The sequence below is a fragment of the Cryptotermes secundus genome, unplaced genomic scaffold, assembly GCF_002891405.2.
Source record: "Cryptotermes secundus unplaced genomic scaffold, Csec_1.0 scaffold757, whole genome shotgun sequence".
Classification (NCBI taxonomy): Eukaryota; Metazoa; Arthropoda; class Insecta; order Blattodea; family Kalotermitidae; genus Cryptotermes; species Cryptotermes secundus.
Window position 1 is genome coordinate 248738 of NW_019729905.1, and position 22276 is coordinate 271013.

The 22276-nt window shown below is 38.0% G+C and overlaps 2 protein-coding genes and 1 long non-coding RNA gene across 7 annotated transcripts in view; 2 read left to right on the forward strand and 1 right to left on the reverse strand.

Annotated features, from left to right (window-relative positions):
* LOC111865798 (importin-13) overlaps positions 1–2433 on the forward strand; it is a 72348-nt gene extending 69915 nt beyond the window's left edge. For all 5 annotated transcript variants that reach the window (XM_023854094.2, XM_023854093.2, XM_023854096.2 and 2 more), the window contains one exon: positions 1352–2433. In XM_023854094.2, the coding sequence (XP_023709862.1) occupies positions 1352–1460 (109 nt within the window). In that variant the 3' untranslated portion in view covers positions 1461–2433. The remainder of the gene's footprint in view (positions 1–1351) is intronic.
* A 7982-nt stretch (positions 2434–10415) lies between these two features.
* On the reverse strand, positions 10416–12016 carry LOC117282422. The gene is made up of 2 exons (XR_004513160.1): positions 11405–12016; positions 10416–10725 (listed from the first exon to the last, which is right to left on the reverse strand). It is a non-coding gene; the product is annotated as an uncharacterized LOC117282422 (long non-coding RNA).
* A 21-nt stretch (positions 12017–12037) lies between these two features.
* The window catches only part of LOC111865795 (calcineurin-binding protein cabin-1), a 103119-nt gene continuing 92880 nt past the window's right edge, over positions 12038–22276 (forward strand). Inside the window, exons 1-6 of the mRNA XM_023854089.1 lie at positions 12038–12448; positions 17903–18016; positions 18100–18231; positions 19537–19638; positions 20157–20365; positions 21931–22159. Of these exons, the coding sequence (XP_023709857.1) occupies positions 12362–12448; positions 17903–18016; positions 18100–18231; positions 19537–19638; positions 20157–20365; positions 21931–22159 (873 nt within the window). The 5' untranslated portion in view covers positions 12038–12361. The remainder of the gene's footprint in view (positions 12449–17902; positions 18017–18099; positions 18232–19536; positions 19639–20156; positions 20366–21930; positions 22160–22276) is intronic.

Consider the following 22276-nt stretch of genomic DNA (forward strand, 5'->3'; position numbering starts at 1 on the left):
GGGGGGGGCAATAAGATGTTACAAACTGACTTCTTTGGCATCATTTACCATTTTGAAGAACAAACCTGAAATATGATCATCTGTTTTGAGATGGAAGTTCAGTGACACAGCAGCAGCCAAAATTTGGCTTCCTTTAGGGTGACCATCTCCCATCGGCCTGCTCGCAATGCAGTTTCTGCACTCCTTTACCTTGATTTTCCCACATGACTTACTCTTCTACTCTGAAGGTGAAGGGTGGAGGATTCTGCAGAAATGTTGGTAGCTCTCTAACTATTACATGGCTCAGGTCACAGTCTAGGTATTTACTTCTATGAGAATCTCAAATATGGCATATGAACTGATTTAGTCTAATAAAGATATGAATATAAAATTAATTTAAAGATTTCCAAATTATCACAGCATTTCTTATAGGTTTTCATAGAAGTTTGGAGAAAACTGCATAATGAGGAGCTTCATAACTTGTAATTAGAATGATCAAGTCAGAAGGATGAGATGGGCAGGGTATATAGTATGCATGGGGGAGAAGAGGAATGCATATAGGATTTTGGTTGGAAAACCAGAAGGAAAGACACCACTAGTATGTCTTAGGACCCCCATACACACACAGTTTGGCCTCCAGTTCGGCCTGCACAGTTGAAGACTGAAAGGCAAAGCTGACGTGTGTGGTGCGGCTGGTCGGCCAATCGTTTGGACTGTTGGCCTGTGGGAAACCCGTCAGTCCATCAGTTCTGCCTGCAGGACCGTAGCACGTGACGTGTGTGACTCAACATTATAGGCTGGAAAACCGTCATTGTGGCATGAAGCCTGCCGCTTTATCTGCATGTGTATGGGGAGGAAAGGGAGGGGGTAAACTGTCAGTTTTGCCTGTAAGGTCAATCGGAAGGCCAAACTGTGTATGGGGGGCCTTAGACATAGGTGGGAGGATAATATTAAAATGAATCTTAGAGAGGTAGGATTCTGTTGGTCATCTACTTTACAAACCAGGATACATCCCTGTGTACATATGTTTGAATTGGCACTGGCACATGTATACCAGACATGACGAAACTTTCTAGTGATGATATAGCGGTCTCTGTCACTAACTGACAGTGACACACTCATTACCATAGCAGATGGAATGTATACAAGACTTTCTCAATAAGTATCAGTTACAGTTCACAGTCTGGGAAGTATACCGGTGAATTAAGTCAGTTCTATTTATTTTTAGGCAGGAAAGCTTTTCTCAAATGAATTGTAAGAAGTTTTAGAGGAATTACTGTTTCTAATTATGTAACCATTTTGTGATACGTAGTTTGTGAAAAAAGTGTTTGCCATGGTAATATTGTAATGTACACTGTACATTGTGTTATAGAGAACGTGCCAACAAGCGCAAGTTGCAAGAGACTGTGAGAGAGTTCTCTTTAATTTGTCGTGGTCTGGTTGGAACCGACTACGCTGCCCAGTCCTCGCCGTTCTTTTAATTGCAGGATTGTAATTGTGTAATGTTATTCTATGTAGGTGACTGGTAAGTGGTAACTATCTGTGATATGGTTGATTCTAGTTTTATAGACTCTCACTCCATTCTTAAAATTTGCATTAAGCTGTACAGAAATGTTCTTTCAATTAGAGAGCAGAGCTTTGACAGTCTTATAAGTATGAAGGCTTGCTCTGTCATTATATTACAGATTTATATTGATAAATTGACTAATACTGCAAATTTGATTGTTATTCATAGAACACATCAGAAATATGTTTAGATATCTCTTTAGATTGTAACTATACTTCTTTAACCCCCACCTGCTGCATTTACAGCTCAGATGACCATCATGAGAACTTTGGATCAAACATCAAAGTGTGACAGTTGTAAAATACAAAGTTTTCATAGTGGTGAAGTTTAACATTGTGGTATTCTGTCTTATGGCACCATGTTATAGTCTGGTCAGTAGTACATTCGTCCAGAATGCCAGTACTCATCCTTGACTACAATATAGGATCATAACCTAAAGAACCAAAAGATGAATATTTTTAGTTATGCTTTTATGCTTAGTTTTGAAAATGGTCTTAACATTGAAATGGTTCCAAATGCATCTGTTTTTTTGGAAATACCCCAGACATATGGTGTAATCTATCATGTTATCATAGGGACAGAAAGTAGTGCCTATCCTGTCATAAGGCTCTTCTGTCAATATAATTTTAGGTTTTGGGGTTTCTGATCTAAAATTTCAGAATATATAATTACAATAAAAGCAACTTTTGAAAAACAAATGGTACAGTAACTGACTATTCATGGTAATGCAGAAGTGGCATGGGTAATTAAAAACAACAGATAATCCAAAGGTCTATCCATGCTACAGTCAGTCCTGAAAATCACTTATTATAGTCAACTCTCGATTATCCGGGATAATGGTGGGGATGGAAATCACGATTAATCGAAAACCCAGTTAAGACAAATTTTATTAAAAGTAGTACTGTAATACTGTACCTTCATAATACTATAGGCCTACCTGTATTTAAATTTATTCAACCTCATTTTTATGTCATCTCATGGCCTATTTAATACTTTTTTTACATTACACTGAAGTATGAATTAGTTATTTCAATCACAGTCTTCAACAAGATCCAACACTTTTTATGAATATTCACACTTAACACTTAAAAAAATTTAATATTGTCGTTTACTTTTTCGTGGCATTTTCCTTTTTCTGTTGAATACTTAACACAACACGCTTCCTTTTACAGACTGACATTTTGCTAACGCACTTGAAGATCGATACAAAGATACTAACTGGGGCGATGTATCTGTCCTTGAAACTTTCCACAAATCCTTGCATTCTTTCACCCCTACCCTAGAACATTGTGTTAGCATAACGGGACCAAAGAANTTTTCCCCCCATAAATGGCAGGGCTACCATGTGAGATAGGAACCATATGACAGGTCAGAATTCACTGGCCACAGTCACACCAACATTGTGCTCGCAGTGTGTGTTTAAAATGGCCTTATCGATTAAAAATCCCGCCAAATGTGAGGTTTGTGCAGTAATTTGATTTCTTCTCGTGAAAGGAGAAACTGCTGCTGAAATTCATCACCAACCTGTTTCTGCTTATGGCAAAGATGTTATGAACAGGCAAAACATGGCAAAACGGTGTCGTGAATTTGAAGCGGGAAGAAGTGATGTTCATGATGAAATAAGGAGGGGAAGGCCATCTGTTGTCACTGATGAAATCATCCAAAAAACTGATGAAAACATTTGTGCTGACAGACGTTTAACCATTGATGAACTTCATCAACAATGTCCAGAAGTGTCAAGAACTGTTCTCCGTGAAATTGTTACAGGCAGGAGATTTCTACAAGGCTGGAATAAAAAACAAACTCATTCCCAGGTTTACTAAGTGCATTGCGATCCATGGTGACTGTTGAAAAGTATATAAAGGTGTGTTGTAAAAGTGCTACAAGTATATAAAAAAATGCTTTACAAATAATTTCTGGACTTCGTATCTTTACTTTCCGAATATCTTTAGTTTGTCTTTCTACTTGTTTACAGTAGTCCAGAATTCCAGTGCACTCAATTGCATTACACATTATGCTTACGATGAACACATACAAAAATAAAAATAGGTAAAAATTGATACACTAAAATTAATGTTTTATTTTCAAAACCACATGCGTCTGCAATTTTTGTAACTGAATACAGAATAAAAATACAAAGGATTAAATGACACACCAAATAAATTTGACAGAAAGAAATAAGACAAAAACTGCACCAAATAGATCTGAATGAACCTTTATGAGCTCTGCTGACTGAATGGTGGTCTCCCCAAAGAAAACATGAATATGAAACTTCAAGTATACCATCTCTGGTTACATGAAGTACACTGATGTTTCAGAGGAACATACTGACTCCGTATTCGGGGTCAAAGGGTAAGTAAGCAACAAACTAGCAATGAGCAGGCAGAGCACAGAACCTACAAAGATGTAGGTACATCTTCTGGGATGTAACACCAATTAGTCTGGTGGAAGTCCACTGATGTTTCAGAGGAATGTACAGCCTCCCATCTTCAGGATAGAATAGTAATTCAAGCAAAAAACCAACAAGAAGCAGGTAGCAACCACAGCTCTGTGACATCCGTTTGTGTTGTGTCTGAGTGCCTTGCAACAGCTGATTTTCTTTTCTTGCCAGATTCCTGAATGTCACATGACAAACAGAATTTGTCCATATACGGGTATAGTGATGTCCATGTCCTTCCACTTTTTCTTTTAAAAATTTTACAGTTTTGTGTGTGTGTGTTGCTGTTATATCTCTAGTTGCATGTGTCTTGTTCTTTCATAAGTAAATATCCATAGTGTATGTGTAGCCACATGTCACATAATTTATAAAGTTTCATTCCAAAACATACAAGTTCCTTGTGTATGTGATTTTTTAAAATTAATGTCCCATTGAAAAGTACTATAATTTGATCCACAGCCAGTCTTTTAGAAAGGGCATAATATTTTTAGTATACATTGTTTAACAAGCAGCATATACATCACAGTTCCCACAGTCAATTTGGGTAATTACTGTCACGATCACTGTCACTCACTGAAAAAGAGAAATCTGAGAATGTGAAGGACTGTATATCACTGTTTTGTCATAAAAAGGTGAAAAGGCTTCAGCTGTCTTTCTGGATGTCACACATGTCGCATACCAGTCATATAGTTAATTGCTAGAAGCAGAAACATTTCAGATTCTGTATCATCAGCTGCTGGAGGAGGTACACAATAAAGAAACATAAGTATTGTTAATGCACTGTATGAAGATGAATCTCTGCTTTTATAGGGTGCAACAGTCCATCTTTTGCCTGTTGTATTACCAGTCAATAGATGAATCCACTCATAAGAACAGTCATCTTTGTTGCCGTGGCCACCCCTACCTGACTGGCCAGTTAGTTGCCTTTGCTTGTACACCCATTGGTAGGGTGGAAACAGAACTTGTTCTTTAATCATCTTCCTCCTCATCTGTTTTGTCAGAGTTTTCCTCAGCTGCCTCTGATTTGCTTCAAGTACTCAATCTCATACTTGTCCAAGCGTCTTTCAAAATTCATGATGTCACATCATTGTGATGTGACAGTACAGATGAGAAACTCGAAATACACAGAGAGAATGAAGGAGAATGAGCTGGCACTGTTTGCTTTCTGTCTCAGGATACCCTAAAGCACAATAGACCACTGTAGGTCGCGGTGCAAGGGCCAAAAAGGCCAACCCCTTATACATTCATACCCCAAGTGCCGAGTATCATAACTGAAGTTTATACTGTGATATGCTTAATCTTTCTGTTATAAAGAACAGGAGTACCATTGTACAGAAAAGCCACAGCTATGTTTATGATGACATTTGGACTGGATTGCATCCTAAAAGCAGAGTGGGAAGAAGCAGTAATCATAATTCATGGCTATGCAATGTACAACTGTCATCAAAATTTCTGGCACTTTTCAGAGCTAAATATAAAACCATACTGAAATGAACACAATGAAAATAGTTCAACATATTTTGAAGAAACTGTAAACTAAGTGTGTACAATGGCTATTTTAAAAATATGAATGCAGTTAGATGGATTAATTCTTCATGGTACAATATTTATTTGGAGCTTACAGCATTAAAAATGCAACAATTCAATTTATTTTCTGAAACACTGCATTTTGAGTATTTATATGTATATCGTATATCAGCATCGTATTTCAGAATTTGTTTACCAGCTAGTCATCACTTACGGCTATTTACACCTGGGTAAAAGTCAAACCAAAATATCAGTCACCAAACCTGGCATACAATTAAATACATTTCAACATATGTCATGACTGCACAGTGATCTAACAGTATGTACATAGAATTAAAAACTGATAATAAAATAATTTAGATAAAAAGACTAACTCAAAAAATTAATCAGGATCACGAAGTCAACGAGGACAAGATGAGTGAGACCTGTAGCACACATGAAAAGATGAAAATGCATAAAAAAATTTTGCTTTGAAAACCTGATGGGAAATACTGGGCTGCTATAAATTATCTGGGTGATAATAAATTAGTGTATTTTTTAAACAGTTGCAGATACATATGAGGGGGTACCCAAAAGAAACCGAACTTATTTTTTTAAACTTATTTATTCAAATTTTAAGCACAAACCTTCAATCCCCTTCAAAGTACTCTCCACTTACACTAATACACTTGTCTAGTCTTTTATTCCATTTTTCAAAACATTGTCTAAATTCATCTTTTGAAATGCTTGTCAGCGCCTCCGTCGTTTTTTCCTTTCATGTCTCTTTTCATTCGAGGAAACAAAAAAAAGTCGCACGGGGCAAGGTCGGGTGAGTATGGAGGGTGAGGAACAGGGGTCATACCATTTTTGGTCAAGAATTGTCGTACAGACAGGGCTGTGTGAGCAGGGGCATTGTCATGATGGAAAAACCAGTCACCCGACTGCCACAAATCTGGCCGCTGAGCTCCAAGTCACTCCCAACAGCTCCACAATTACTTCACGAATTTTTTCAACATTTTTATGTGTTCGGGCCGTGGAAGGAAGACCAGAATGAGGTTTGTCATCAATTGACATCTCACAATTTTTGAAATGGGAAAACCACTCAAACACTTGAGTTTTCCCATAGCATCGTCCTTGTATGCCGTTTTTAACATTTCAAGAGTTTCTGTTCCACTTTTCCCGAGCAAAAAGCAGAATTTCACCGCCGCATGCTGTTCACGAAAATCAACCATTGCAAAAACAACGACCACACAAAACAGTTGTCACTATAAACTTTGCTGAAACTAGTCCTTACCTTCTGAAGCAACGGTAATCGGCTTATCGACTCAGGTATGTTAGCTCTATGTGCTCATAGTGGCAAAACGCGGTACTACAAAAGCTCTGCCCACAAAAAAATTAGTTCAGTTTCTTTTGGGTACCCCATCGTATATGAAACAACTTGAAGATAGCTTGGAAACTCATACATTTTTTGTAGAAATGTTACATATTTACTCTGTTAGTTACTCTGCATACATCAGTGTGATACAGCTGGAACTCAGTGACATTGACTATGGCCTGTGAAATTCCTCTCAAAGGGACTGGCATTGGAGGCTGGTATACCTGACCTTTTCACATATCCCTATATGAAGAAATCACATGAAGGTCCAGGGATCTAGGAGACCAAGGAATGAGTCCTGCTTGTCCTATCCAATCCTTCTGCACCTGAGACGCCATTTTGCTTTGATAGTGATTGGAGTGCCACAAACAGCTGATGTGTGTGACAAACAATACTGCCAACCAAAACTTAACAAGTTCCCTTGCTGTTTTCAAGCTGTTTCATGTTTGTATCGCTAAGGTAAAGTTGTCCCTGTGCTCACTGAATTAAGCTTTATGCCGAAGGTGAGTGGTAAGCTTCATGCCCCAGCCGCCTGTACCCATTGGATAGGAGGTTGAGTGGACCCCAGAGCCAGTGTGGATGATTTAGAGAAGAGAAAATTCTTGACCCTACTGGGGTTTGTATGTATAACCATCTCAAGAATATGCTGATTTCCAATCACCCAAATCATTTACAATAGCCCTGTACTTGGGAGACCTAAACATAGATGGCAGGAAGCATTAAAACATACTGTCATGTGTTAGTGACTAGATACAGGGTTTGGATTTGTATTTGGATTTATCGAACACTTCTATGTAGTGTGACTACAAAACATTATACCAGTCTGATTTACACACTCGAAAGATCTCTGTAGGCGATCACAGCGCCCAAGTGATCTAAGGCATGAACTGTCTTTGCCTGCTCAAAAAACTGGGATCATGGTTTCAAATTCCACTTAAGGCATAGATGTGTCAAAAAACAAAATAATCTGATTTATGCGTAATCAGTTTACTGAACTGCTTTGCTTTCAGTGAAAATTTCAGGCTGTAACCAAGCCATAAAGTTGGGTGACTGCTTTGGAACATTCATTTTGATAGATGCAAGAACAAAGATTTTCAGGATCATGGAGTATTACAGTGTGTTTCCATTAAGCAAACTGGTGCGTGCTGGGACTCGGGAATGAAATAGTGCACCCGTTTCATTGGTGGTCACTATAGACTTCAAAAATGCATCACCTTCGTCTTTAAACTGCTGTAGGAGATGACTGGCAGCTTGCATGCGCACCATTTTGTTCACGTCCGTCAAAGTGCATGGTACCCACCGTGCATTCACCTTGCAGTAGTGCAGGTGGTATTTCACAATGTCTTCTGCACTACCAACACTGATGGACAGCATTGCTCCAAGTTCCTTGATAGTGATGCACCTATTCTCACGAATAAGCGCGTCTGCATGATCAATGTTTGGCTTGGTGACGGATGTTCATGGCCAACGATCATGCGGTTCATTCTCCACGTGCTCTCTGCCCTCTCTGAAGCACTTATACCACTCAGACACACGGGTCCGTGAGACACACTCTTCCCCATACTGTTGTTGGAGTCTGTGGTGAATTTCAGCAGACGGGACGTTTTCTCCGAGGAATTTGATCACAATGTGTTGTTCCACACTCTGCGGTACCTTCTGTTCACTCATCATTCTAGCAACTCCCAGACAGGACTGAACAGGTTCTAACCCAAACAGGAGGGAGGGTGGAGGTTGTGGCTTCACTCTCAAGGTCGCACAGCTGCTGCACAGTGCGGCTTGTTTACACACAAATCAGTCCCACTCATGTTTGAACCACCTTGTACATGTATGTGCCTGTGTCCAGTGGGTTTCCGTGAAGCAAACTGGTGCGTACAAATTTTATATATATACGTGTATGTTCCTGTGTCTGAGTGGTAGGTTCTGGGGAGGACTGCAGTTAATGAGATTCACAAATGTGGTCATGGCTTCAAATATATGTAGCATCTTAAAGAATTGCATTTTGCTTCACAATTCACTTTCACAAATTGTGTACTGACAGTGTCTCACATGTGGCTGAGGCAAGCCATGTTGTGTGAGTGTGCTCGAGGTTGAGATGATGCACAAAAGCTTGTGAAGGCAGCACATTCAAAGGAAACCACTGACCTTATTATAAACAATGATGAACTGAGCATTGAGAGATGACTAGCATGGCATGATATAGCTGCCAACTTTAATTCATGAAGCCTACATTTTATTCATCTTCTCAACTGCCTGAAAATCATGCAACAATTTTATAATTTAGAGGTTATGTCTCAAATGTTTTCATCAAGAAAACAAATGTGACATTATACATGCAACTCGCATGTAACTTGTTTTTTGTGATAATAAAGTAACTTTTTAGCCTATACAGATGAGTTTCTCTGGCATGTTGCAATTCACACTTCATGTCTGAAACTACAAAAAATATTCTATAGGCATTTCAATGGGGAATGACCTCATCTCAGGACCTAACTACTTACAGAGGAAAAAACAGGAAGCAGCAGCTGTATTGTAAAAGGAGGCTGCAGCGCATAAGGCCAACAACCTCACTGCCATTTGTGTACAAAATGTGGGAGCCTCGACGTCTCACTGCCATATGGACCTCCAAGGTCCTCCCATATTCATTGCAATTCATCATTTATCTAACAACTACTGGCAGCATTGTAAAGTAATCAACAACCAGAAGGCTGTAATCTCAATAGGCACTGCTTGCTCATCTTAATAAATTTTAAGTCACTCACTCATGGAGCTGAGCCCTTCTTGAGAAGCCGCCAATTGTGCAGCTACTCAACTTCCCAGCATTTTATGGAACCCGAAGGTTCATTGCCTTGTTCACAAGAGCCCTCCACTGGTACCTATTGTGAGCCAGATCAATCCAGTCCATCCCATCCTATCTCTCTAAGATCAATTTTAATATTGTTGACCCACCTACACCTTGGTCTTCCTTCTAGCTTTACAACCAATATCCTATATGCATTACTCTTCTCCCCTATTCATGCTAGATGTCCCTCCATTTCATCCTCCTTGACTTGATCATTCTAATTATATTTGGTGAAGAGTACAAGTCATGAAGCTCCTCATTATGCAGTTTTCTGCAACCTCCTGTTACTTTTACTGCCAAAAAATAAGATGGTGCATTGAATGTCTTCTGAATAAGGCACTATATAGTGGAAAAGTCAAAAACATACATGCTGCTTAGATCATTCAGAAATAATGAGTAAATATTAATAAACCAGTGCTTTTAAATAATACACTGTTAGTGTAATTAAACAAAATAAACTCTGAGAAGCCATTTAGCAGTTCCTGCATTTCCCCCAACTTTCAAATAATTCGCATCACAATTCTGGTAATTCCTTGCATAAAATTTAAGGAAATTTTCAGCCAAGTAACACACTGACAATTAGAATATCTGATAAGCGTTTTAATCTGTAAAATAAATTAAATCGGGAAGCTTAGAATTCAGCACAATATGCATTCCTTATGTAACGAACCTTGCTGCTGTTTCATGTTATAAAACAGTAAAACAAAACCCGAAATGTACCACAGTTTATTTACATGGAACTCGTGTTAGGTTACAAAACAGATGAACTTTTCCTTCCTTCAGTTCGTCTTTTCATCTTGAAGATAAGAAGTTGCAAGTCTTTCCAAGTCATCGAGGCTCAAACTAGAAACTGAACGATAGAAATCTTTCATAAATTCATCAGTTATCTTTTCAGAGTCTCTTTCATTATAAAACTGCTGAAGAAACTTGTATATGGCATCCTTCAGAACAGTCTTTTCCTTTGGTTCTGGATCAAAGTTGTCTTCCTTCATACTTTTCTGGTAATTGCAGCTTCTTCAGCACTAAAATGAGAGAAATATACATTAGATTTTTTTTTTTTGTATTATGAAGCAAACTTCAAGATCATCACTGTATACACAAACATGATTCTCTTTCATTTCCTTCTCATTTATCTGCACTTATTCCTTCCCCTAGCCAGGGGTCAAAAGCATTTTAATGTTGAGGGGACAAACTCTGATCACCTGTATAAAAAAACAGTAAAGAGATAACTCCCTACTTTTACTTTCAGCTTTCAGTTTGAAGCTGACATAAGGTACTAAAGAAGGCAAAATTCCAAGTCATGCAATCCATAAAGAACCAAAGTATATTAGAAAGGGACCAAATTTTAAATGTTGCACACACTGCAATGGAATTTTTTTACAAAGCTGAACAGGAAACTACAAAGAAATCCAGCTTTTGTTGATATGTTTGAATTTGACTTGCTTGCAATATTTTTCTGCAAAAGAGTTCTCACTTTCAAACAACATTTTCTCCTAGCTTTTCTTTCTGAAGGAAAGGCAGCAGGCTTGTAGAATCAACACATTATCCGCAAGTGTGTATGCCCTGTCTCATATAAGAACCTTAAATTATGAAAGCTGCCTAAAACTTATACTTGGTTTCCAGTTTGACAGTTCTAAATGATGAATTATTTGAACCAGGCATATGAAATTTTGTATGGGGTGAGATAATGAGCATACTTACAACTTTTGCAGGAAGTATTCTACATAATTAAACAATTACAAACACAACAACAGTAAACAAATAAACTTTTCAGGTTATGTCTGACACATTCAACACAGGACTAAATCTGTGCTTGAATAATAAGTTCTCACACATATTCATGTGCAGGCAAATTTGGGTAGGATTTACAGGCATGCAGAAATTTGTGAGCAGAACAGGAGTAACCTCTGCTTATGGGCCTGACATTTTCTCATAAAGGCCATCTACTAGGTAATTGGTTGTGAGTAGGGGGTTATGAACTTTTCGGAAAATCTTTCGCTCTTCCATGTAAGGAATGATAATGGCGATGAGAATGTTATGAACAGAATTATAAATATTGCGATGCCTGTTGTTATTTAAACCTTCGTGCCATATTGCGTTATACGTAATCGACAGTTAACGAACGGACACCTAGATATGTATTCCAACCATTTTCGGTTATTATAGTCTGTCTGATTGGGGGTATTTTTACGAATTTTATAAACTCTTTCAATATCCATGTTGCACTGCATTTTAAAATTTTCCCTTGATCTATAAACAATTAAGGAAGAAAATTTTAAATTTTCTCCTAGCACAACCTTTAAATATTATCAGTACTCATTTCTCTACCTGGTGGATGAAATTCAATGCACGAACGTTAAATTTAATTCCCTTAACCTCCATGCCCTCCACTGGGCTCCACTGTATTGTAACGATCAACCACCGAACCACAGATCGTAACAATCGGTAACGATAGTAACGATCCTAACGGCAGGAAGGACTAGGATACAAGTGAAAAAAGTGAATGTAAGAGAAGGTGTATGATTATAAACGATTGTAAATACCCGGCTCCCGTTGTCAGATACATTGTTGTACTGGTAGTGGTATGTGAGAATGGGTTGTCAAGAAGAAGGACAAGTAAATTTACAAGTGTTTAAGGCGTGTCGTTCATGAGCTGCCATGATTCGACTTAGGGCTTTGAATGAAGAATCTTCGGAAGAAAGCGAGGGGGAAGAAGAAATTCCATTAATTACAAGAGAAGCACAGGTAAGAGTGTTACAAACTCAGGCCGCATGTGTTATACAGACATATATGAAGTGAAGGATGATGTCAAGTTGTCCCTGTGTGTGCACAAAGATGTGCGGGGGAGTGGAGGTATAGCTTCATGGATTCTTAACCCCACAGTAGATGGAAATGAATGGTAACCTTTGCTCCCCGGCTTCCTTACCATCTGCCAAATAGCCCACGCTTTACGACAGATTGAAGGGCCTGGGAGCAGATCAGGGCACACGAGAAAAAAATTACCTGGCCCGGAATCGAATCCCGGTCGTTCTCACCATAGCTCAGTTGTTATACTGGCAAAGTGTTAACGTGGAAAGTAAAGTTCAAGCTTTCGTTAGAAGGAAGCAGTTCTATATTTTAAGAGTTTTGCAAGTAAAAGTATGTGGCACCAAAGACAGTTGATATTCTCAGTGTAGAAACCTTTACCTTAAATGAGAGAGAGCCCAGTATCTTCCACCGCATCAATCCATCTAGTTCTTGGTTTCCCAGCACGTCTCCTACCGCCTACTATACTATATAATATTTTCTTTGGGATATGCTCTTTATCCATTCTCTGTACATGCCCAGCCCATTACAATCTTTTAAGCTTTATCATCTCTGGCTCCATATATAATTTGTATAACTCTTTATTATATCTTATTCTCCATATCCCATTCTCTTTTGTTGGTCCATAAATTCGTCTTAGGATTTTCCTCTCGAATGAATTGATGACTGATTCCTCTTTCTTGTTTAGCATCCAACCCTCACATCGATAATAAAGCACCGGTCTTATCATTGTTTTATATATTTGTGTTTTAATCACTCGGTGTATATCCTTTGATCTAAAAACTGATAGTAACGAGAAATATGCATTATTCGCTAGTTTTATTCTTGTTATTTCATGATTTTCATCTCCATCTTTGTGGAATTTCGATCCTAAATATATGAAGTCTTCAACTATTTCTATCCCATCCCCTTCCATGTTAATTTCTCCAGTTTGTCTTGGATTCCTTCTAGATTGTATCAGCATTTTAGTTTTATTTACATTCACCTCTAAGCCAGTTGTTTTTGCTGTGGTTTTTATTTCTCTATATGTCTCCTTCATTGCTCTTAGGGATCTTGATGCTATAATGATATCATCCGCATACACCATTATTTGCATTTGTTTATACGCTATTGTATTCCTTGTGTCTACATTACATTTCCTCACTATATATTCCAATACCAAATTAAATAGTGATGGTGCCAGACTATCACCCTGTTTTAATCCTTGATTTGTCTTAAAGCATTCCATTAACTAGTTCTGGATTTTAACTTGATTGATTGTTTCTACCCTGGTTAAGTTAGTTATTCTACTTAGTTTTGTTGGAATACCAAAAATGGACACAATCATCCTTAATTTCTTCCTTATTATTGTATCATATGCTTGTTTAAAATCTATGAAGCATAGGTAAATATCTGTATTAAATTCCCAGTATTTCTCCGTTATTTGTCTCAGGGTGGATAAATTGTCTATTGTTGACCTATTGGGTCAAAATCCTGATTGATATTCTCCTATTATTTTTTTCTATATATGGATCCAGTCTCTTTTTTAGTATCCTTGTTAAAATTTTATATGCTGTTGGTAGTAATGATATACCTCTGTAGTTACTACATGTTAATTTATACCCTTTTTTATATATGGGACATATAATGCTCTTTCCCCAATCTTCTGGTATCTTCTCTTCTTCCCACACTTTATTTATAATTCTGTGGAGTGCTATTATTCCTTTTTGTCCTCCTGCCTTCAATAATTCTGCTGGTATGTTATCTCCTCCTGGTGCTTTATTTAGTTTTTGTTCCTTTATTTACCATATATAGTAGTAACTTTTTTTTTTATGTTTCTGTGTAAATATATTATGTATTATTAGGTTCTAGGCATCATGATCAGAGAGACCATTTATGATGGGATATACAGTAAAATACGTAAACTTGTATGTATTAATAAAAATATTATCAATTGTAGAATAAGAATTTTTTTGGAATCTAGTAGGAATTTGGATTATACTATACAGTCCATGAGAGGCTAGTAATGAGTCTAACTGCTGTTTGTGGGGAGAATCATTAAGATAGTTGATGTTTATATCACCAAATATTATTATATCTTCAGTGTGGGCAAAAATCATATTCAAAAGTTTGTCAAGGTTTTGAAAAAAATGCTGAAAGTTACAAGAAGGAGCTCTATAGATGGCAGTAGCACATATTTCATGAGCAGGGAGCTGCAACCTAACTGCACATACTTCTAAGTCCTTTTCTTTACAGTATTTTTCCATATTTATATTAGTAGAATAGATAGTTTCACCTACAAAAATACATGCTCCCCCATTCTTAAAGGTGCTCCTACAAAAACTAGCCCCAAGTTTGAAACCCATCATCAAAGTAGTGTCAATAGCAGTATCACGAAGATGGTGCTCGGTTAAGCAAACAATATGAGAGGAATCCAGAAATGAAGAGATAGTTAATTCGTCAAGCTTACTTATATTAAGTCTATTAAGTCCTCTAATGTTTTGATAGTAGATAACTAGATCTTTATTACCTGTTTGTAGGCGTAGTGGTTACTTTATTATGTTTCCTATTCTCCTTAAAACTAGGTTCACTATAATTTAATGTGTACACATTTAAGTGTTCCATAAAAAAATCATCATTTCTAATTGTTGGTATTTTTCTATTGCGTTTAGAAATTTGTCGAGTTGGCAGTCGGGCCAGTAAAGGTTTGGTTTTTAGGAGAACATCCATTTGTGTTTCCTTGTCATGCCATTCAAGAATTATAGGTTTTGCATTCACTCTTTCCAACTGAAAGTATGTGAGACACTAATTAGTTTGATAATATTTCCTTGCCTAGCCCATTTAAGTGAGAGTCTATTATTTATCAATTCTTTTGTACTTACATGTCTACAAATTTTTGCTACTTTACTCAGTTTGCTGTTAAAAAGTTGAATTGAATTGTTTAAGTGAGAAAGATCTGTGGCATCATATCTAAGAAGAGCACTTATTAATATTATATTGCTGTGCTTTACATTCTCTATGTAATTTACATTGTTCCTGAATGCTACTCTTAAGTCATTTCTACTAATGTCATTAGATCNGCAATTTGCCGTGAGTCATACCACCGCAGAACGGATGCAGTCGCGGGGAGGAGTTGCAACACTCCCCGCGACTGCATCCGTTCTGCGGTGGTATGACTCACGGCAAATTGCAGCTGCGGCGCGCACTTGATTGTACGCACTGTATAAGGGAACAGCTCAGCAGCTACCAGTCAGTTGTGCTGTGACAGCCGCCGAGTTGGAATGTGGGCAGTCGCTGAGTTGTAACGTAATAGTCGCCGAGTGTGTCATCAACAGTTCTCCAGTCAGCCGACTACAGTTGGAGTATAGCAGCCGTCACGGAAAGAAGATCCGGACGTGTGTGTGATTGTGTAATTGGGAGCGTGTGATACAGTGATACATAGCTCCCCTACTGTAACCGTGTAGACCACTGAAGACAGAGTGAACTGATTTGCGCATAGGGTTATAAATCGTGAAACCCCGCAACAGTGTTAACAGATTAATGCGATTAGGGTTATAAAGTGTGAAACCCCGCAACTGTGTGATAAGTAATTGTAGCCGTTATTTGTAGATTGTTAAATAAACCAATTAACCATCTCTGCGGCGTCTTCAGTAACCAGAAACACGTTACAATACTTTATGCATATTGCCTTTAAGATATTTTATTTTATTTTCAAGGATTTTTATTTCAGATTCTTTCACTAAGTTATGCACTTCGTCCCATTTACTAATAGTGTTATCACTTATAGTTTGATGCTTACTAAAATTAAGTTGGCCATTTATAATAATTGGTATATTGTTTACATTTTGATCACACATCAAACTTATAGGCAGAAATTCCTTTGGTTTTCTGTACCATTAACAGTATATAATATATTTGTGTAATGCTTTCCAGTTCATGCATGGTCCTAATAAATGGACTCAGATTGGATGGCAAATGGCCCTCCTACAAAATTTTGTATTTCTCATATCTGCCAGATCTGCTATATGCCCTGCTCATCTTAAGTGATCATTTGGTGAACAGTAGAAAAGACAAAGCTCTTGATAACGTATTTTTTTCCTGTTATTTCCTCTTTTTTTGGTCCAGATATTCTCCTCAGCAGCCCATTCCCAGACACTCGATCAGTGTGGTCCTCCATTGCTGTAACAGGATGTAATATGTCATAAGAGGTTAAATAGTTCCATCCAGTGTGACTAGTAAAGATTTGTCTTATTTCAGTCCTTCATCCCTTACATATTTCGGTCTTTACACACCATCCTCAGAGGACATCAGTACTCGTACAATCGGAAGCCACTATTACAATATGTTTTTGAATGTTAAAATATATACATATAATGTTGATAAAATACAATGGATATGAAATCTAATGTTTTAACAACGACAGCAACTGTCTTTATGTTAAAATATTTACAATCAGTTTGTTAAGATTTTTGTTGGAAATTGTAAACCAAGTTGATTCTTGTCCTATTTATTAATTCTTCTCTTGAAGGGGCCGAACAACATTAAAGAACCCTCTTCTCAAGAACTACAAGGCAGCACCTTCATCAGTTTTGTTGCAATATGTTTAGACTGTAGGCTTATGTGTTTAGCAGTCCAAATATGAGCAGACCCAGGTTGGTTGGAAGACTGCCTGACTTCTGCTTGAGATGATCAGTGATTTGTACCAACCCTCACAAGAAACTTACCTAACTATATCAGTCCTTCCTGTTAATAAGGAGTAAAGCAAGTGCACATACTATACTGATTCCTATGTAATGCCACAGACCTGAATTTTTTCGTCGGGTGAGGCTAAGTCCACTTGGTACTGCGGCCACTTCCGGCCTATTGTACCAGTCCCAGATGATAGGTGATGGTGATTGTGGAACAAGTGGTGGAATGAAGATTGCATGGGAAACCGAAGTACTTGGAGAAAACCTGCCCCCTGCGCCACTTTGTCCACCACAAATCCGACTGATCCAACCCGGGCTGCTGTGGTGGGAAGCCAGCGACTAACCACCTGATCTATGTCACGGTTATCTGATGTTGAGAATCAAAAGATATATGAAATTTAATCCGTAAAGGTAAAAAGGTAAAATTTTCCCTGTACTTAGTTAATTAAGCTTGTGGGGGAGTGGAGATATAGCTCCAACATTCATGACCTTGGCAGCAGATGGATATAAGTGGTCAGCATCACACCCCACCAGCTTATCAGTGGGAAAGACACACTGATACCCATTTTATAGGAAGCTACATGGACCTCAGAGCCAGTCTGGGCCCTGTGGAGAAGATACTGAGCCCTCCAACTAGACAACATTGCGACCTTGAAGACTGTGTTCATCATAGACACTGCCTTGAGGCTCTCAAATCGTATCTGTCAATATCTCTTTTCATTCACAGGAGCAAACTGCGTTTGCCCAGTATAATGAAGCCTTAGCAATGCTGAGGGAGAAGAATTTTGAATCTGCAAGGACAGTTTTCCAGACGTTGCTTGAAAATAGTTTCTTAGTTGAGGTATGTATTACTCTGGTAAACTGTATCTTACAATGTGCAGTCCTGAATCTGCAGATTTTTAAAATATATATTTATATTTGCAGATTACAAAACAAGATGGAACAGAAGGCTTGGGTCACCCAGGTTTGGTTCTGAAATATTCTTGCCTCAAGAATATGGGCACTCTACTAGAGAAACAAGGAGAATTACAAGAAGCTTTGCAGCATTATCTTAAAGTAATTTACTTTAATAAAATTATTATACTAGCATATGTACGGTTTTTAGTCTCCAACAAATTGTATTCACTCATTCTTCTTCCTAGTGAGGTGACTGATTATGTCATAAATTAAGAGAATATGTGTATTTGAAATGTTGTGCTTACTGTGACTGAGAGTAAAGAGACTGTGACTAACATTTGGCAATGATTGAATGGACAATATAGCTTTCCGTCTGATATGGTTTGTCATGTTTCATGTAAACCCGAGGTCAACAGGTTATCAAGTAATGTATCATTCTTGTGTCATTTGTAGGTACAGTGTAATGTTCGATAAAAATCATGCTGTTGAGAAAGGGAAAGGTGATAATGTATTAAAGTAATGTTGAAATAGAAGAAAAAAGAAATGTCAGTTATTGACTTGTGTCTTCATGACCTTTTATTTTGGGCAGTTCTGCCTTTACAAAATATTCAGATTTTACAAAAATGTCATTTACTTCAGATGGCAGCCGTAATTTTCGTCTGCCTTAATTTTTGCAAATCTGGTCCCTTTTGAGTAGCAGATGATTGGGTGGTTCAAATGAAACCAGTTTGGAGATTCTTCTCATTGTTGGAGTAGAGTTTGTTAAAAAATAGTCCCCATATATGTTGAGGCAGGCGTCCCATTGACGCACCATCTGATGAATCTCCTCTACAAAGAAATGCCTAAGCTGGAACCACTGGACATCATGGTCTAAATGTCTTTGTCTGACCTGAATGTGTGGCACTTAGCACTTGATGGGGCCAAATTCATGGATGTCACACAGTGGCAGGTCTGCACTGTGTTTGGGATGGTCCAGCATCTTCCAGTACATGGAACACAGCGTGCTGTGGACTGTACAGGCCGCATGGGGACAGGTGTTGTCATGCATTATGATGACACCTTCTCTGAGCCTACCAGGATGCTCTCTTCTGATGACAGTACAAAGGTCTTGGAGGGTTCCACACTAGTACTGTGTGCCGGTAGTGATGTCAGGATCCTTTAATGGTAGCATCAGTGATCTGTACGTTCAGGTCAGGTGAAGACATCAAGGCTGTTATGGTGCGGTGATTCTAATAGCAGCCTAGGGAGTTCTTTGTGGAGAGGATTCATCAGCGAGTGCAGCTATGGGATGCCTGCCTCAATGCCTGTTTTGACTGTTACAATGGCCTCAACTTCTTCATCCAGACTAGTTTCTAAGTGGGTTTCACTTGGAAAACCTCATAAGTAGAGAAATTTGAAGAAAGTCCTCACATTCATTTTGATGGTTTTCTTGATACGTGTTCTGTGTTGTGATTTCTGTGCCAGGCTGCTGAACTGGATGGGAGTGATGTTACATTATGGTATCGTGTTGGTACTGTTGCTCTTCATGTCATCGAATATGAACTAGCCTGTGATGCTTTCCTTGAGGTAATGTTTTCTCATAACATAGTAAAAGTTAAAATTAAGTGTCAGCTCTCTGGATGCAGTCCTTCAGTGGCAAGTCTTACCAAAGGTCCCAAAAGATTTTGCATGATGTAACTAAAGAAACAACATAGGTCATTAGATGATTCTTATGTTCAAACTATTATAAACACTAAAATCCATCAGTTCACAGAATTAAATTCACATGTTCAGTCAAACACACTCTCACTTAATAAATTAAATGTATGAGTAATTCTGTATCAAATGAGTGAAAAAAGTGGAAATTATTGTCTGACCATTTTGGATTTTAATTAAATTTGGTGAATGTGTAGATGTGGGTAAAAGTGCCAAATTTTAGCCCTTTTCACCTAGTATGTTCCATTTTATTTTTTGAAGCTGGAATTCTAAATTTCAAAGAAGTGGAATTTATTTGTTATGATAGAAATTATTAATTTTATTTAGCATTTTCATTTTTGCACCTTGCTAGTACTTATTTTAACTGTCTTTTTATCTTTTGTAATCAGGGGTTGCGATGCAGCCCACGACACTGGCCATGCTTGGACAACCTTGTGACCATCTTGTATGTGCTAAATGAGTACGTTCCTTGCCTTCTGTATATAGCTCGAGCTTTTGAGCTAGACCCTGGTTTTGCCAAGGGGATAGTGTTCAGGGACAAAATCTTGGCAGAACAACCTTCAATCATCGATGACTTCAATCTTTACTGCAAAGGATAGTAAGTATGGAGTTAATTACATGTAAATGATAACTGTGGTCATGGTAGAATATTATTGTGTTTGAAACTGGCAGCCATTCAGTATCATACCAGGAGTAAAGTAATTGATAAGTAAACAAAGCAAGTTGGCTTAGGTGGTAACTCTTATATTCCAGAGGTGCCCTGTTTGAATCTTGGTCAGGACACTGACGCTTGACTGAGGTTTTTGATGGTTTTCCTCAGCCTCTCCAGGCAAGTGCTGGATAATACCTTGCAGTAGCCCACGACTGATTTCTTTTCCAAATCCTTTCCAATTCATCTTCCTACCATTCGACATTGTATAGTCTGAGGTACTGAGATTCATATTAAGTGAACCATAAATAAGTAGATAAAAACTGATCTGCAAGGCCATACTCTCAGTAAGTAAAGTATTTAAAGACATTAATTAGACATAAGCAAGTATGAGTCTTTGAGTTTGAGAAAGGAAGTTGGAAATAAAGCTCCATAGCAGTGTAGTTGATTGAGGCACTATATTAGCCGGAAGGTCACGGGTTTGAGTCCTGATGAGGTGGATTTTTTTTTTCATTTAACCTAATCCTTCCAGCCATACTATGGCCCTGAGGTGGGCCGCACCATAGCTCAAGCAGTTAGTCGCTGGCTTCCCACCATGGCGGCCCGGGTTCAATCCCGGGTCTGGTCAAGTGGGATTTGTGGTGGACAAAGTGGCGCTGGGGCAGGTTTTCTGAAAGTACTTCGGTTTCCCCTGCCAATCTTCATTCCACCAAATTCTCCATCATCATAATCACCCGGGGCAGACTACAATAGGCCAGTCAGTGGCTGCTGTGCCGAGTGGACCCAGTTGGACTCCACCCCCCACTAAGCAAAAAAATGGCACTGGGGTCAACTCATCCTCTAACAGAAATGAGTATCAGGAATCATCCTGGGTGTAAAGGGCAGCCGGCACGTAAGACTGACAACTTTACCGCCATCTGTGAGCCGATTGTCTAGAAAATGTGTGAGCCTCGACATCTCACAACCCTATGGGCCTTCACAGCCTCTTACAAGAATAGCTTTTACCTTTTATTTGGAAAAAAAAAATTGAGGATGAAGGCAGGAATTAGAATTTTCTGTGTTAGACCAATTTGTCTGCAGTAATCACTGTTTGCAGCACTCATTTTTTTCAGTGAACAGAAGTGTACTATGTGTCCCATATCATATCAGATAATTTTTAAGTTAAACATTTTTATAAAATATTATATTGAAAAGAAATAAATTTGGGTGCTCTGTCATCTTTCTTCATGGACAGAAAGGGGAGGATGAGAGAGATAGAGTGTGATTATGCTATCATTGCCAATAATTATGATTTTAATGGACTAGGTGTTGATTGTGCCACTGCTGAAAGCATGAGTTATCTGAATATTGTCAAAGAGTTGGAGACAGATAAATCAACATTCAAATTTGTTTCAAGATTTTTTTCTTGATATGATCTTGAAAATTCAAGACTTGCACATACCTAATTTTAATTTCTAATATTTTATATGTGTAATGTGTTAAATTATTTAGTATTTTGCGTCTTATGTTATTAGTGATCTAGGCTGTTTGGATACCAAATGTGATGATGAGTCCACTAAAGAATTCATTAAAGAAGCTCTGGAAATGAGAGAAAAGAAACGGAAACATTGTGGTGATGGGTTTACTCCAGAACCAATACAAACGATTACACTGGTTCAGGAAATTTTGGCCAAAACATGGCTAGCATTAGGAGAAAGTCTTGTACATCTCCATCAGCACATTGATGCCAATAGAAATATAAGAGTAAGTTTTAATATATAACATCTGATTTGAACTGTGTTTTGTAGTTATGTGCAGTCAGCATATGCCGTCTGTAATATCAGTGTTTTATTGAAAGATATGATAATGTTGCATGTTAAT